Source organism: Lissotriton vulgaris, chromosome 2_1, assembly GCF_964263255.1.
Source record: "Lissotriton vulgaris chromosome 2_1, aLisVul1.2, whole genome shotgun sequence".
Taxonomy (NCBI): Eukaryota; Metazoa; Chordata; class Amphibia; order Caudata; family Salamandridae; genus Lissotriton; species Lissotriton vulgaris.
The window spans coordinates 1,191,787,736-1,191,804,454 of NC_141687.1; the positions used below are offsets into that span (position 1 = coordinate 1,191,787,736).

At 44.1% G+C, this 16,719-nt stretch overlaps 1 protein-coding gene across 10 annotated transcripts in view; it reads left to right on the forward strand.

Annotated features, from left to right (window-relative positions):
* Window positions 1-452: 452 nt before the first annotated feature.
* APLP2 (amyloid beta precursor like protein 2) overlaps window positions 453-16,719 on the forward strand; it is a 640,140-nt gene continuing 623,873 nt past the window's right edge. For all 10 annotated transcript variants that reach the window (XM_086956906.1, XM_086956911.1, XM_086956909.1 and 7 more), the window contains exon 1: window positions 453-608. In XM_086956906.1, the coding sequence (XP_086813032.1) occupies window positions 540-608 (69 nt within the window). In that variant the 5' untranslated portion in view covers window positions 453-539. The remainder of the gene's footprint in view (window positions 609-16,719) is intronic.

Here is a 16,719-nt window from a genome sequence, read left to right on the forward strand (position 1 = left end):
ATAAAGTATTTCCTAATACTTTCACCGTCTGCTTCCTGTTACTTCGCCCTTCACAATAAGTAGCGTTTGTGAGACAGTTTTTCATTAGGAGCGCTGGATCACTACTCACTCCTTTTTCCGCTCAGTATCAACGGATTTCCTTTTAGATCCATGGTTAATGTCGTTTTATGCACAAACTTCCCTCCTCAATAATCCTCATCCGTCAAAAAAGCTTCCACATCCCATGCAAAGTTGCCTCCGATCCATTCAGCAGTCGTTTACCTCTGTCCCCCTTGAACCTATCCCCTTGCCCACCAGCCCAACACACCCCCGTCTCACCCCACACTGGAAAGCACAGCGTCACAGTTTACCAGGCCGGGATCGTAGTGCCCTCCCCTATCACATCCCTCTGCTGCACCAGCCTGGAATCTCTCCTGTCCGTCACAGTGCTAGAACGGGCGTGTTCTGTGACGTCGTTTCCGTCTACCCAAATCCTCGCTAGCCGCTGCGGCTTCAGCACAGTGAAGGCTTAGACTCTGCAGAGGGAAGATCTGTGCATCATGGGGACCGTTCCTGTCGCCCTCTGTCTCTTTTTGTGCGCGGGGACTACGCTCGCTGGATACATCGAGGTAAACGAAACATCTCAAATCAATTTTCGCCGGAACCCGAGACGCGCTCTTGAACGGTTTTTGCCACCAGCAACCACCTTTTTCTGGTCCTGATTTGGTGCACCGACAACTGTGCACAGGCAGGCACAGACCGGGAGTGCGCCACTTTGGTCGGCGGGTGGGAGGAGTACACTAGTTACCTGCTGTGAATACCCTCCGTTTCTAGAATGGTATCTCCTCCCTTTGTGTGCTGTGTGAGTCAGGGCTGGCTCAGCTGGAGAACAGGGGTGTTGCTATTAGCGCACCTTTGATTTCGTAGCTAAAGCAGTATAGAGAGAGTAGTTTGCTAAAGCCCCTGTTCCAGCCAACACCCCTTTTCTTTTGCGTTCCTTTTAATTGCTGCAGGGTAGACTGAAGGGCAAATAAAGGCGTAGACCAGGTGTACGGGGGGGGGGGGGGGGGTGTTACCCCTTCAGTCTTAGATGGAATGTGCCATCGTTCTCTAGATGTGATGTTTTGTGGTGTCGTAAAACTGAAGTGATTACCCCACCCCCTCCCACCTAAATATAGGTTTGGACGTCTGTATTTACATTCACCCATAATACGACTGCATGCAATCTACAGATAAGGTGATTGACAGGTCATTGGGGTCTAGTGGTTATATTGGAATGTTACGTCCAACCGCCCTTTTGTCAGTATATCAGGAGCTATGATTTCGACTGTAAATCGTGTGTTCGGCGAGGTTTAAATTTAACTGCTTCTACCTTTTAATTGTTACAAACACCCCGCCAACCTCTTGCGACGATGCAGGTGATATGGTTGGCTTTAGCTCTCTTGGATGGAACCTCTGGCTGTGCTCTTCCCACTTCTTGGAGAAGCGTTGGGACTGTTCCCTCACCTTACCAGATGGTAGAGTGTCTGCTCCCAGTAGATCAGGCAGTGGCGGCATTGCCCTCTTTCCCTTTGCGTAGATCAGGAACATTGGGTATTGCCCACACTAACGTTGGTAGATTATACAGGGAGTGTCAGTCCGTTTACCTTACATCAGTTGTTGGTGGTCGACGGGGGGGGGTTCTCCTCAACACGTTTCAATTGTGTTTAAAAACATTAGTGGCTTAAGTATTGGGGTATCACCGTCTCCTAAACACATGCTATAACTCTGGGCTCTGCAAATCACGAAATCATTAGGTGGGACATTTTCTCTCACGTCGTTTAAAAATGTTTTGTTTCGCTATTGTTACATTTATAAAGTCTTTGGAGGGTGGCACTCTTCTGTTGTGTTTCTTTAAAGATGTATTTGTATTATAGAATTATTTTTGTCCTTTAATGTGCTGGATGGGATTGTCATGTCTTCTCTCATCTGCAATAACCAAGTCTGCTAGGGTGATTCCATTGCTCTCAGACAATTGTCTAGTTGGATGCCCATCCTTTGCGGGACAGTTAGAGGAGGGATAGCTAATCACTTGGCACCCCTCTTGGACCTTTATTAGCCAATCTCGATTTGGTGTTGGCATTGGTTGGACAGATAAGGGGTTCTCTTGGTATGGTGTCATCCTTGTGATGTGGTCTAGCCGCTAAGCTGCTGACACTGAACCCAGTGATCTGGGTTCGAGTCAACCCTGTTGACATTTGTGTGTTCCTAGGCATTAAACACATATTTGTACTGTAATGTTATTTTTGTGTAACTCATAGATGTCAGAGATATTCCTGCATCATGATATTTGTACGGGCCCCATTGCTTCTTAGCTCAGTTCCTACCAAATACATAGCTATACATGTTGCTATTGAGACATTAACACCTGAGTTATGAACATTTGCCATCGATGAGAAACGGTGCCTGCTCTTTTTTGGGGGGATTTTTTTCTTCAGGCTGTAAACTCCAGTTGTTATGGGTACTATCAGTATTTTGTTTTGCTGCCACTCATGGTTAGGCAAGGCAAAAAGTGGTTGGATGGAATGCTTGAATTAATCTAAATCACTAGAAATTATTTGAACTACATAGTTGATGTTTTTGCCACTGTACATTAGCCGTGTCTAACCACCCCTCAACTCCCTAATCACGGGCAGTTGTAGCTGTCATTGGGTCTTTTTTCGTGATTGCCCTCCTTTGCCTGAAATTATGTAATAGCTCAAGCAAAGCGATGTGGTCACTGTGCAGCAGATTGAGGACAATAACCTGCTGTACACAGGGGCTTAGCGCAGTTCTATGGCCTTCATCCAAGTGCTAATCCCGCCAGGCCTCGATGCTATGTGACAAATAACTCTGATTTTGGGTGCTGGGTGTAACTTCATTATTCATCGACTTAAACGCGCGGTGGCCAAGGGACTGCTCAGTATGTTATACAAGGGTATTACATTTCTTTTTAACAACGAGGGCAGGGATTGCGTTTAGTAACCTTCAATTGGTGCAAAATGAAGTCCGCCGTGCATGTGACTCAGTTTTCTTTTCTTCATTGCTATTTCTTCAGTCGTTTAAGATGTTTGGTGGCTCACAGAACAAACTACTGTTTTCGGAGTAGGGTGAGCTCAGTTTATGTGCGAGGCAGACAGCTAGCTAGTTTTGCCTCGTTTCTTTCATCTTTGTGGCTCACGACTTTGAGACCGTTTTCCCCTTGCATGTGTCTGATTGTTGAAATGACAGGTGGGGTTCTCTGTGCTGCCGTTGTGCGCTTTGACCTCTGCATTCTTTGTACAAGACCTGTGAATTTCTCCAGTGAGCTAGAAAGTTCCAGCGCTAGTCCCGCCTTTCAAGCAATCCCATCTAAAACATAGTTGTTGATGACGAGCTGCTCCCGTCTATTAAGAACGTTGATGCTTATTTCATGGAGTGGGGTATTTGTCTCACTTGCATGTGTAACCATTTCAAGAATCTAGTGAGATGGCTCAGAGGGGTGAGACCTCAGAGAAGGCGGCTCTATTTCCAACACTAAGGTCATGGGTTCAAATTCTACCCGAGCAGAGGTAGTTTATCATCCCTTCCAGGGTCCTGCAGCTTCGCGTTGGGTGATGGCATGAACATGCCAAGCATAAGTTGTTAGTTGTTTACATTTGAATGTGGTAATTATCATTGAATGTGTGCTCATAGGATTGTAATGGACAATGCCGGAAGGGTGTATTAAAGAGGAGGCTTGTATGGCACTAAAAACAGTTCCACCAAGGCACTTAACTGTTTGTAGGAGGATGGCTAGTTATGGGTGTCAGTTTAATTTCTAATGGACAGGTAATGTTCCCTGGAGCGAAAAGTTATAGGTTGTTGTGTCAACAGGATTTAGCCCCAGTCTAGGGGTCCAGTTCCCCTCCAGTGGATACGTTTTGGAAACTTGACCCCCTCCTTGATCAAAATCTGTCTCTCAACCATTAGATTTCTGCAGTCACTAAGGGGCAGATGTATCAAGGCAATTTTTAGTCTCAAACGCTGCGATTCGCAAAAAAGCAGCGTTTGCGACAAAAAATTCGCAAAATGGTATGTATTAAAGAAATCGCATCGCAAAATTTGGGATTCCTTAATTTTGCCTAAGCATTTAAGGAATCGCAAATTGCGATTCCTTAAATGCTATGCAACAAGCATTTAATTTTTGCTAATTCTCCTCAAGAAATCGCAAATTACCACCAACTTCAAGTTGGTGGTAATTTGCGATTTCTTTCACAAATGCACTTTTTGGCATTTGTGAAGGTGCCATATGGGGCACATACATTAGGGCATGTATGTGCGCCATATGCGCAGACATGTTCATTTCAGGGGTGCCTCAGGGTGTCCTTATGACACCCTTGCACCCTTGAAATTATTCGAATCGCAAATTGAGAATAACTTCCCATTCATTCCTATGAGCCTCCTGGCCCATAGAAATGAATGGGAAATGAGTCCTTAATTGCGATTCGCAATTAGCAAATCACAATTAAGGAATTTTAAGAAATCGCAAAAAATTGTGTTTTTTTTAAGCTTTATTTTTTGTAAATCAAACAATATGGTTGTGGCAACAAAAACATATGCAAACAACACATTTCATACACAATGGAAAAACAAAAAAATGAAAGAATAGTTCATGAAACAACAGCATTGTACGAATTTCCAGATTATACATAGAAAAAACAGATAAAAGAGAAATGATCCAGGGTGTTACTTTAACCATGCCTCCACCGGAGCCCAGATCTTACAGGCTAACTTCTGCCTTCGCCTACCCTTTAAGGTAAATACAGAAGATTCTAATTTATAAAAAGCCAGCAACCTTGCTCTCCAATTAATAAATGTTGGAGCTTCCGGACTAAGCCATTGTGATGTAATGCTGAGACGAATCATTGACATTGCTATGAACAGAAATGCAGACGTAAACCACAAAGTTCTAGACTTTGCTGAGTCTTCAACCCCCATTACCACCATCTCTGGGGACAATAAACACGGAACATGGAGCGTAGAATTAATAAATCGCTCAACCTCAGATAGAAAGTCGCGAAGACTCGGGCAAGAATAGAACATATGTACTGAGTCTGCTGCATGCATACCACACCTTGCGAAATGATCTCCCTTTCTACAGCCCCATTTAGCTATTTTTGCAGGTGTGTAGTATAGATCGAATACCGCCATGTAACTTTGTGTTTGGAGGCTTCCAGAGAATACCGCCATGTAACTTTGCGTTTGGAGGCTTCCAGAGACTAAGACCTTGCTGGCTAATTCTAATGCTGGTCTCACATCAACACCGGTCTTGCAGAGTTTACCATCCCATTTAAGATTTAACATCTCAAGATCATCCGGGGCACTGGATAACAGATGTTGATAAATGGTCCCTATTTTTGCCTTTTTCTGAATCCGCTCAAAAATGGGATAATTATCAAGCATGGAGGGAGATACCCTAAGACGTTTAAGTATATAGCTTCTAAGCTGTAAGTATTTTAAAAAAAATCATGAATTTTCAGCCGAAATTTATCCCTGAGAGACATATAGGAAAGTACTTGACCGGCCCGACTAAGTCCCCTATAGTTTGAATTCCGATTGCCTGCCATCTGAAGATGGTTTGATCTTGGAAGATACCGGTAGGAGTCTTGCAGATTTGAATGAAGTATAAAGATTTACATTAGGAATGGATAGTTTCCGTCGGATCTTTTGCCAAATTGTAAACATAGCAATAGCTACTGTGAGCCTGTTTTTTTTAAGTAACTAGGCTCCAAAATTTGTGTTAAAACACCATTGGCACCAAGACCCAACTTATAAATAGTAGGCCTATTACATAATTGGACCTCCACCCGGTCCCCAAACAACGGTACCCCTAATGATTGTAGCATCACAGACCAATAGTAAATTACCAAATCCGGTACTGCCCAACTGCCCGATCACGCGGGAGGCACATCTATTTTGCTGCTCTTCGGGACCGGCGGTAGCCCCAGAGAAACCTATGACAAATCCTATTAGCCTTTACAAGCCTTTTTTGCGATAGCTCTAAAGGTATTGTCCGGAAGAGATAAAGAAATTGTGGGAGCACCAACATTTTTAGAACATTGCAGCGGCCGTAAAGAGAGAGATGTAAGTGATCCTTTACTAGCCTTTTTTGCGATAGCTCTAAAGGTATTGTCCGGAAGAGATAAAGAAATTGTGGGAGCACCAACATTTTTAGAACTTTTTGCAGCGGCCGTAAAGAGAGAGAGGTAAGTGATCCAATCGTTCTAGCTTCGTATTCACGGCATCAACCACCGCTAAGATGTTCAGTTCCGGAATGGTCTCTACGGCAGCAGCAATTTTAACTCCCAGGTAGTCTGCTTCTCTAACTACTGGGGCATCGGAATATGGCATATTGGGTGTCTGTATTACCTGAGTTTTAGCTACGTTTAAATTGTATCCCGAAACGGATCCAAATAGCTCCGCAGCGGCCTTAAGGGCCGGAAATGCCGATGCGACATCTGACGTCAAAGCAACAATATCGTCAGCATACGCTAACGCACGATACTCTATACCATTAACACTAATAGGTTGGATCCCTAAGTGTCCTTCTATTCTGCTCAGGAACGGATCTATATATAGGGCAAAAAGCAAGGGTGAGCCGGGCACCCTTGCCTAGTGCCTCTACTAATATCAAAATGCCCCTGCTCCTGACCAGAAATACGCAGCACCGCTACCGGGGAGGTATACAGCGCCAGTATTGCCTGAATAAACCCGTTGCCAAAGCGCTTCCACCGAAGCACAGCCCCGAGGAACCCTCAGGAGACCCTGTCGAACGCCTTTTCGGCGTCCAACAGGATCAACCCGAGGGTGGTGGACGTGACCTGAGCCCAATCCAGAAGAGCAATGACACGCCGAAAATGATCAGCTGTGTCCCTTCCGGGAATAAAGCCATGTTGGCGCAAAGATACCAGTGGGACTATCACCTCTAACATCCTGGTTGCCAAGATTTTAGAATAAATCTTACTATCACTATTTATTAAGGAGATAGGTCGGTAGGATGACGGAGACAGTTCAGGCTTCTCTTTTTTTTTTACAATAAAATAATTGTAGTTTGGCGCCAAGAGTCAGGAATGGTACCTTTCTGCGCAGCCCTTAGCGTTGTGAGTAAATCGGAACAAACCTCCCAGAGGAAGATCTTATAAAATTCCAAGGGAAGGGCGTCGGGTCCAGAGGCCTTCCCATTAGCTTGGGTTTGTACAGCAAGTTCAATTTCCTCCACTGAGATGGGAGCTGATAACCATTCATTACACTCAGGAGGGATCTTTGAAGTATCCAATCCCAACAAAAAGGTTTCAATATCAGCCTCCCACTGAGCGCTTCTAGGATCTTCGGTATACAATGCCGAATAAAACTTCTGAAACACTTCGGCCACACCCTCCTGAGTGTCCTGCACCACACCAGCTTCATCTAGAATTTTATTGACAGATCCCTGCACGTTTTTCTGTTAGAGCCTCTTAGCCAGGACCCTACCGGAGTTCTCTCCAAATTCAAACATTGTTGTTCGAAATTGCAAATATTTAATAGCCAGATCTTGGCAAAAGGCTTCCAAAAGTTTGGACTTTAATATGGCAACCTTCAGCTGTGAATCCTCTATAGGAGACTTATTCTTAATTCTCATGGTTAGTTCTAATTCAGCGATCCTAAGCTCCTCCATTTGGCTCTTAACAAGCTCCTGACCTAGGTTGCAAAACTCTTAGTCTCGGCGATTTTCTACATACATCCCTATTTGCAAATCTCAAATAGCGATTTCTAAAAAAATCGCTATTTTAGATTCGCAAATCAGGATGTTGATACATCTGCCCCTAAATCTGTTTTTTCTCTTTTTCCCATAGGGTAGTTGTGGCATTTAAATTATCCAGTCCCGTCTGGACTTTAGCAATGCTATTTGCTTTGTGTTCTCTAAACCGTTCTTTAGTCGAGCAGACTCCTCACAACTCCACAGCCCAAGCTTTGTTCAGTTTGAATACACAGCTGGAACCGAGATTTCTCTCCTTTTTGACCTCCGTCCACATCAGATCCCTCTAAGTTCCAAAAACGTATCAAAACCTAGTTAAAAATTGAGTCTGCCTCCAATTATGTTGAGTCCCCAGCTGCCCCAAGTTACTCTTGAGAGTTATATAAATCTAAATAAGAGGTTTTGTTGCTTTATTTGTGTAGTGTTGCATCGCATTAGGGTACCCTCAAAGCGCGAAGTGCAACTAATGCTGAGAAGAATGGCTGGATGAATGCAAATAAATTAAAACTGAATGCAAGCAAAACTGAGGTGATATTCTTTTTTAAAAACACTCATCCCCCTTCGGACCTGTGGTGGCCTCCTGAAATGGGCCCACCACCATCCCCCGGAACCAATGCGAAGAATTTGGGAGTAAGATGGGACGAGAGTCTCTCTTTTTCCTCTCATATACAGCAGGTCACTTCTGGGTGTCTTCACAAACTCAGGAACCTCCGTAAGTTCCTTTCTCTTCTACCAGAAGAGTGTCGCAAAATGGTAGTCCATGCAACAGTTACATCCAGATTGGACTATGCGAACGGCCTCTATCTTGGCTTACCTAAATATCTGGTGCCACGCCTGCAGATCGTGCAGAATGCGGCTGCGAGACTGATAAAGCACATTCCTTTCAGACAGCATGTCTCTCCGCATCTGCGCGAACTGCATTGGCTCCCAGTGGCAAGCAGAATAAAATTCAAAGTTCTTACCCTGGCGTTTAGAGCGCTAAGAGGGACCTGCCCTAATTACTTAAAACTCAGACTCCCCCGCTTACATCAGGAGAGGCACCTGCGATCTAATTCCCTGCTTCAGCTACTCGTTCCACGAGCTAGAAAAGCCAGACTTGGGGGCAGGTCCTTTTCTGCTGGCACGGCGAAACTTTGGAACGCCCTGCCTCCCGCCATTCAATCTGCCACGACAGAATCTAGCTTTAAGAAGCTACTAAAGACTTGGCTCTTTATGCAGAAAACCTAAGCAATCTCCTTGCCTCCTGCTTTGCTTAATTGCTCACTTAGCGCCAGGACACCTCCTCGTGAGGTAGCTGTTCGCGCTCTACAAATATCAGTATTATTATTATTATTATTAGAAGCAGAAGTGTTGCACGTGAATATTTATAGTGATCTGCCTGTGATGTGAGACAGTCTAATCAAGTTGTCTGTAAATATGGTATCTTGGTGTTTGTCAATCCCCCCCCCCCCCCCCCCCCCCCCCTTGCACAATCTAAAGTGACATGGAGCTTTAAAGCACACTCTCAAACATATGTTGTTTTTTATCTGTCGGTGGGGTCTGCCCATCCAACCAATGAGATGAGAAAGCAATACGGGTGGCAGCAGGTATGTCTGGCCACCATGCAGAGAACTAACAACCAACAAGTTTAGGCAAATTACGTTAAATGCCTCCTTATGTCAACAGATTTTTTTTGTGTGAAATGGGTTAGTCAGCTATGTACACAAGGAAACTTACCCAACTGACTGGTAAAATTAAAATGTGTAATTTTCTTAATCCCCTAGCCCATAAACCGCAGATGCAAATGGACGCCATATTTTCAGTGCCGTTTGGAGACCAATTTTCAGAGTAAGGTTTTTTAAAAACTTTTTTTTTTTAATCCGCTGCGCTGGTCCAGTTGTTCCCTTTGAACCGAACCGAGACTAAAACTCCCAAAATGCACTGATTGATTAATTAATGTGTAGAGCGGGAACATCATGCTAGGGTTACGTGCAGATATTTGATCACCATATGCATGCTACGCAAACGGCTAGGGCTATCGAACACGTACACCCCACCCACCACTCATAAGAGAAAAATGCAAGCTGCTGTTGCGGCATAACATTTTTTTGAAGCATAAATGTTAGAATGTTGTAGTGAATGGTTTTTTTTTGTAACTTGTCTTTTATTGAATATCACACATATATCACATTAAATGTCCCATCGGGTCACTAAGCAATGAAAAATGAATCTCAGGTTACCTTGCATGTCAGGTAAGTAGTACAGGTTATCACTGCATCCTCAATGTTCGCCCATGTGCCTCAATGTTCGCCCATGGGCTCGGCTCCCAAGCGTCACTGCTGGGCATGCATCGTTATGTATGACAACTAGGACAACTCCCATGGAAAGTAATCATGCGAAAAAACAAAAGTAGTGAATAGTCTTTTCATATCAAACTCGTAAGCACTGTGATATCACACACGTGGTATATATGCAGCACATGAAAAGCAAATAAATGGCACGCCTAAACAGAACCCAGCCAGCGGCATTCCTGGTAAAGAAATACATATGATTTTCTCAGAACAGATTATGTTTGTATGCAGAATTCTGCCCTTTGGCCTCTGCTAGATAGTTGACATTTTGTACCCTGTTAACTGGTTTCATCTGACCTTGGAAGTCCTCCATTTTGTCATGCAATTGGAGTTCTTTCTAACAGTTCAGAAAGGTAGGCTCGTGTTTTGATAAAAAAAAAATGCCCTACGGTCTGTGTTTCTGCTTCTCTGTGATAACAGGAGTTCATTGTGCAACGCCCGCCTGCATGGTTGCAGTTTAGACTGGATCGGGCGGCATTGGGCGGGGCACCATAGCTGGCAACAGTCCAAAGTTATACAGAAATGTTAAGACCTTGCACCTGTCTATCTGAACAGTTTTTAAAGAGTCACCGGACTTTCCATTTAATTTTGGACATCTTTTGATCCCGGTTCGTATGATTTTTCCCTCTGTGCAGTCTTCATTATTTATTCATTCTTGTGAAAAAATAGGCCAGTTACCTGCGACCTCTTACCTTGTGCTGTTTGTGAGTGCTTCGAAGTCTGATGCGGATATGAATATTCTTCCTTCGAACGTGAGCCTGGAGTTTTTGGTGCTTCGTGGTGGGTTTTAAGCGTGCCCCTGAGTTCAGATTTGGCACTGGGCGACCCTGCACAGGATTTTTTTTACTGGTTTAGCTGTTTTTGAGTTGTAGTAAAAGATTACTTTGAACCCTCTACACTATTTGTTTAGTGGAAGGGATCTGGCGATCGCCACGATTGACCCCCAAAATACAACAGAAGGACCGAGACCAAGGCATTTTATTTCGTCGGAGAGAAACCTTTCAGCCGCACTTATATGAACATTTCATAAGTAACGTATAGGGCAGTATATAGGGAAAAACGACCCCTTCCCAAGAAAATGCACCAACATATACTTGTACAAAACGCCGATAAAAATCTGTACATCCTGGCGCCAAGAGGCCGCTTAGGACTCCCACTCTGTCAACAGTCACCACCCCCACAAGGCGCGCACAATACTTTCCGACAGAAGCACACTTTGACACTTTATCCGGCTCGGGATCAAAGGGCCCAAAGGCCCCTTAAGGAGAGGCCAAAAGTTAATGTCAAATGGCGCGTTCCCAGACCTAAGAAATAATAGATGGTTTTGTTAATTGGTAGCCCAGACGTTAGTTCCTACGGGGCTCTATTATGTTTGTAGGCGCGTTCTGTAATTTACCATGTATCTAGGCTCACTGCAATAATGTGATGTTTGGGCGCTTACTCACAATTATAGAATAACCATCCTTGCCACATAATTCTACATCTGCAGCATAATTTGTTTATTGTCTAAGAATGGTCGTGAAACAGTCTTTCTCTAGGCGAAAGTTTAGGGCCAGTGTAGGAAAGACTTCCTTCGCTCATTACTGAGTTAATTGCATTTTGGCGTCTCGATGTACACGCACTGGTGGTACTCGGGGGTGGTGGTTTCATTCGCTGGTTACAGTACTCGATCTTGCAAGTAGAATCATGGCTTACCAACTTCTTGAGCGACATTCATCAAAGGGAATTGCACTTTCGAGCTGACATGCTTTTTCGTTTAAAAAAAAGTCTATTTGTTACTGCGGTTTGGTGTCTGTAAGTGAACATAAAAGCGCCGACCGACTGTGGGCGCAGGCAGGTACAGTGCTGCTCTGCTTCCAATCCCACGCACCTTTGGAGTTACTGTTAAGTGAGCGGGTTCCCTTTGATGTGCACGTGCATGCGCCATCTGAGGTAAAGCTTGTAGTTCTGCAGGGCCTGGTCTCCGGGTAATCTCGTGTGACCTAGTTATTAAGCGCGCAACAGCATTGGTAAATGATAAACTCGGACTTTGACTGTATGCTACGGCCATCCTTAAACCGCGCCGGCTCCAATCAACATGGTGCGTAGAGGTTAAAACAAAGTACAAACCACAACAACGCTCAGTGGAATGAAGAGATTATGCAATAGCTTGTTCGGACATCTGTTGCTACCGCAGTGGGTCTTGTTAGTGATTTGCTGACATGGTATTGACGTGGAAGGCGAATGTCTTTTTTAAAATTTTGCTTATAGACCTGGGCTTTTAATTTTTTTTGTAGCACGTGGGTCGTTGTTTGTGAACGTGAGGGCAAGTGCACGCAGCTGCGATATTAAGTGTAAGCAGTGTATTTCTGTTTTTAATCTATCTGTGGTGTTTGTTTAGGTTAAGATACCATTGTTTTTGTTGCTCCTGGTAAGTCAAGTAAATGAAAAAAAATATCTAACTGTTTTTGAGTTTTGACATGTAACGGCAGTCGGGAGAACGTGTCAGGACATCTATCACACACAGGAATTGTAGAGTCAGTAAATATATCACTCCCGATCAAAACCTCATATCTAACGATAATATCCAGTTTACCTCCCTGCCCTGTGAGGCATCTTTGACTCTTCCAACTTGTTTGTCAAGCGCATACAAGTGGTTTCCAGTGTAATTTGTGTTGCAGATTTCATTGCTTATCACGCTTCTCTTCTCTTTAATATGAGTCTTCGAGTACTGATATTGGGACAATATGTTTAGTACTAAAAAGCTGGGCACCGCCCTTTAGACGGGCTCAAAGTGGGAGGATTTTTTTGTTCTTCCACCATGCTGAAGTTACTAGTTTCGCTTCTCCCAAGCATTGTCAGATCAAAGTGGGGTCATGAGAAAAGTGCTTCCAATGGCGTTTTAGCACTCCTGGCTGCTTCTTTCATTACGAGTTTCATTACTCAATGATCTATTTGAACGTAATTGAGACATTTTGATTGCAGGACATTTAAGTCTAATGTGCACTATGTAAAAGGTTTGAAGAAAACCCTTTTCAAATAATTTTTAAGTCGAACATGGGAAGCGCATGTGCTGCTCTGCGTGGCATGCTGTTTTCAGATAGGGACTTGACGCTCCACCCACTCGCCTTCCATATTTCGAATTGGCTTCTGTCATTGTCCACTGTAAACTGTGGCTGTTACTTGGTCAATAGGTTTGGTAGTCCCTCCTTAGTACTGGGTCATCTAATTTTGTAATCTCTCATGACACCCTCTGTTACATGTGTTGTTACTCTGTAGGTTTTAATTACAGACTCCGCGCAATATTTTCTCAAATAGCTTTGTCTTCCACGCTCTCTTACAACATTTAATTTTTAAAAAAATGATCACAAACACATTTGCAATGCAATAGTTGTCGCATTTGCGCGAGGTTAAGCTGTTAGCAGTGCAAATTACAATAAAGGACATACATTATGTTTTAAAAACAACACCTAAATAAAAGACTGTCATTTACAATGCCAATACCTCAAACTCTCGTAAATGTGAGCCCTATTGCATTGCAAATGTTTGTTCATGTTGCGCCTACATAGCGCTTGCGAAATCTCTTGCATTTAACAAAAAAAAATCTTTAAGGGGCTTAGAACCCGCCCATTGCTTCTTTTCTTACCGTTGCTTACCATTGGCAGGCTCCCACATCACTTTCCTTAACACTGCCTAGCTCCCGCGTGGCTCTTCCCATTGACTGGCTCCCAAGAGGCTCCTACATCACTCTCGTTTCCTTGCTAGTCAGCGTCTGTCATTGTGCCATAGAGCCTGGACCAAGTATTGCTTCCAGTGGCCTTCTACTGGCGGCATGCTTCTGGAGGAACTTTTTTTACATTTATTCTTTCTCTTGTAGCACTCCATGAGAGGGCAAACATTCTATTGGTGGGGGAAGCGTAGTGACCCAGGATTGGTTGCAGAATGTCTTGTCATACGTTTAGCCAGGGAAGATTTTCGATCAGTGGGTTTGCTTGTTGCTTTCAGCAAGGAAGCTGGAAGAATCCGATTAGTGTTAATAGGATAAATATACCAGTCTTACAACTGATTTGTGTCTCCTTCTGCAACTCCAAACTGGGCCTCTCCATTCCAACTATGACTGCTACGATTCAGTGCAGAGTCAAAACTAGCGGTGATTGCCTATTATTAAATGGTAGCCATTCTAACATGTGACAGAGAGAGACCTATTCATTGATGGCTGCTGTACTTGCAAGCTAGTTAGAGGATGAAAGTGGCAGAAGACTCACTTGCATTTTAGATGGTACCTTGGGAGTCATATTGGCACGGTTAGTTTGGTACAGTCCCATCATACAGCCACTCCCCCATCGTTCCCCCTCAAAAATACAGCATCACAATTGCTTACTGGCATGACTAATTACACAGGTATTCCATAAGTTTGACTTTTTCAAAGCGTTATTGAATATTTGGCTATTTATATAATGTTGCAGAAGCATGGAATGGATGAATAAATATATAGAAAACTATGACAATACTTTGCTACTTGCCCATCTTCTTAACATCTGTTTAAACTGCCTACTTCATGCCTCATTCAAATTTAATTTCATATTTCCCTATACTAATTGACCACTAGACTTATTTGGATTCTAGTGTAGTGTGCTACTCGCCAAAAAGCGCTTTAACTCCTCATATGGGGTAGCAAGTACTATATAAATGCAAACCCTTCCCTCCACTAGCCCTTTTCAAGCCAATTAACATACTCACATGTCCATTGCTCAAATTAAATTCATATTTCCCTATACTAATGCACCTCTAATCCTATTTGGGTTCTGAAGTAGCGTGCTGCTCGCCGAAAAACACTTTGATGCCTTATCAGGTGTAATAAGCGCTATATAAATACAATTATAACTATATTCCACTGTACTCTGCGGCACTGCACTCTGTGCCACTCAACTGCACTCTACTCCAATGCCTTCTACTATGCACCACTGCACTCTACACCACTCTAGGCTATCCCACTCTGCACCACCGCACTCTGTCCCACTCTACTTTGCAGTACTGCACTCAATACAACTGCACTCCACGCCAATTCACTCTACGCTGTACCGCGCCAATCCAGTGCACTCTACGCTACTGCACTCTACCCTGCACCACTCCATTTTATGCCACTGCACTCTGTCACAGCACTCAATGCCACTGCACGCTACAATACACTACACCACCCTGCTCTGTCACTGCGATATACACACCTTTATTCTAAACCACTGCACTCTTTGCCAGATCACACCATACACCACTTTACTCAAAACGAATGGACTCTTAGCCAATTACTCTGTGCCATTTTACTCAACTCTGAAACATTCTACTCCACGCCACTCAAGTCTATTATGCTGTCACTGCTCTCTGTCACTCTATTCTACTCTTCACCTCTGTATTTTACACCAATGCGCGCAACAACACTCTACTCTGCAAGACTGCACTCTTTGCCACTATTTTCTTCACCACTGCAGTCTGTCACCTCACTCTACAACATTCTACTCCATGCCATTGCACTGCATGCTGCGTCACTCTACTCTTAAGCAATCTACTCTATCCCACTGCACTCTTCTCCACTTCTCTCTACTCTGAAGCAATGTTCTTTGTGCCACTGCACTGTATGCCACTTTATTCCACTCTACGCCCCTCCACGTCACTGCACTCTGTCAGTGCTCTCTATGCCAGTGCACTCTATTCCACAATGCACTCTATTCCACTTTACTCAAAACCAATTCACCCTGTGCCACTGCACTCTATGCCAGTCTACTCTGCACCACTGTACTGTACACCACTATACTCTACAACACTCTACTATATGCCACTGCACTCTACACCACTGCATTCTGTCACTGAACTCTACACCACTGCACCCCTTCATTGAACTATATGCCACTCTACTATGTGCTACTCTGCACCGCTCTGTTGTACTCTACGCCACTCTATGCCAATCCACTCTTTGCCACTGCTCCTTATCCCACTCTACACCATGACACTCTTCGACCACTGCACTCTACACTACTGTACTCTATGCCACTACACTGTATAGCACTGCACTCTGGGCCATTGCACTCTACTCTGTACCACTCCAATCCAGTGCACTCTATCCCACTGCACTCTACTTTATGCCACTTCACTCTATTCTGAAACACTACTCTACGCCACTGCATGCTACTCAACTCTATGCCACTGCGCTCTACATCACTCTATTATAAACCACTGCATTCTGCACCAGTACACACTACACTACTTTACTCAAAACCAGTGGACTCTGCGCCAACTTCTCGATGCCACTAAACTCTACTCTGCAGAGCCTCTACTCCACTCTAGACCATTGCGCTCTACTTCCCGCACTGTACGCCACCCTACTCTTCTCTGCACCACTGTACTCTAATCCAATGCACTCCGACACTTTAACACCATGCGCGCTAGCGGAATTCCGCCCGCACGCTGGGTTTTGCGAAAACGCACTTTACGTGACGAGCTGGGCTCGTCATCAGCGTGCGAGGAGGCTACGCCATGACGAGCCCAGCTCGTCATCAGCGTGGAAGGGGTTAATCTGCAAGACTGCACTCTCCGACACTAAACTCTTTGCCACTCTACTCTGCACCATTGTACTCTATGCCGCTCTACTATGCACCATTGTAC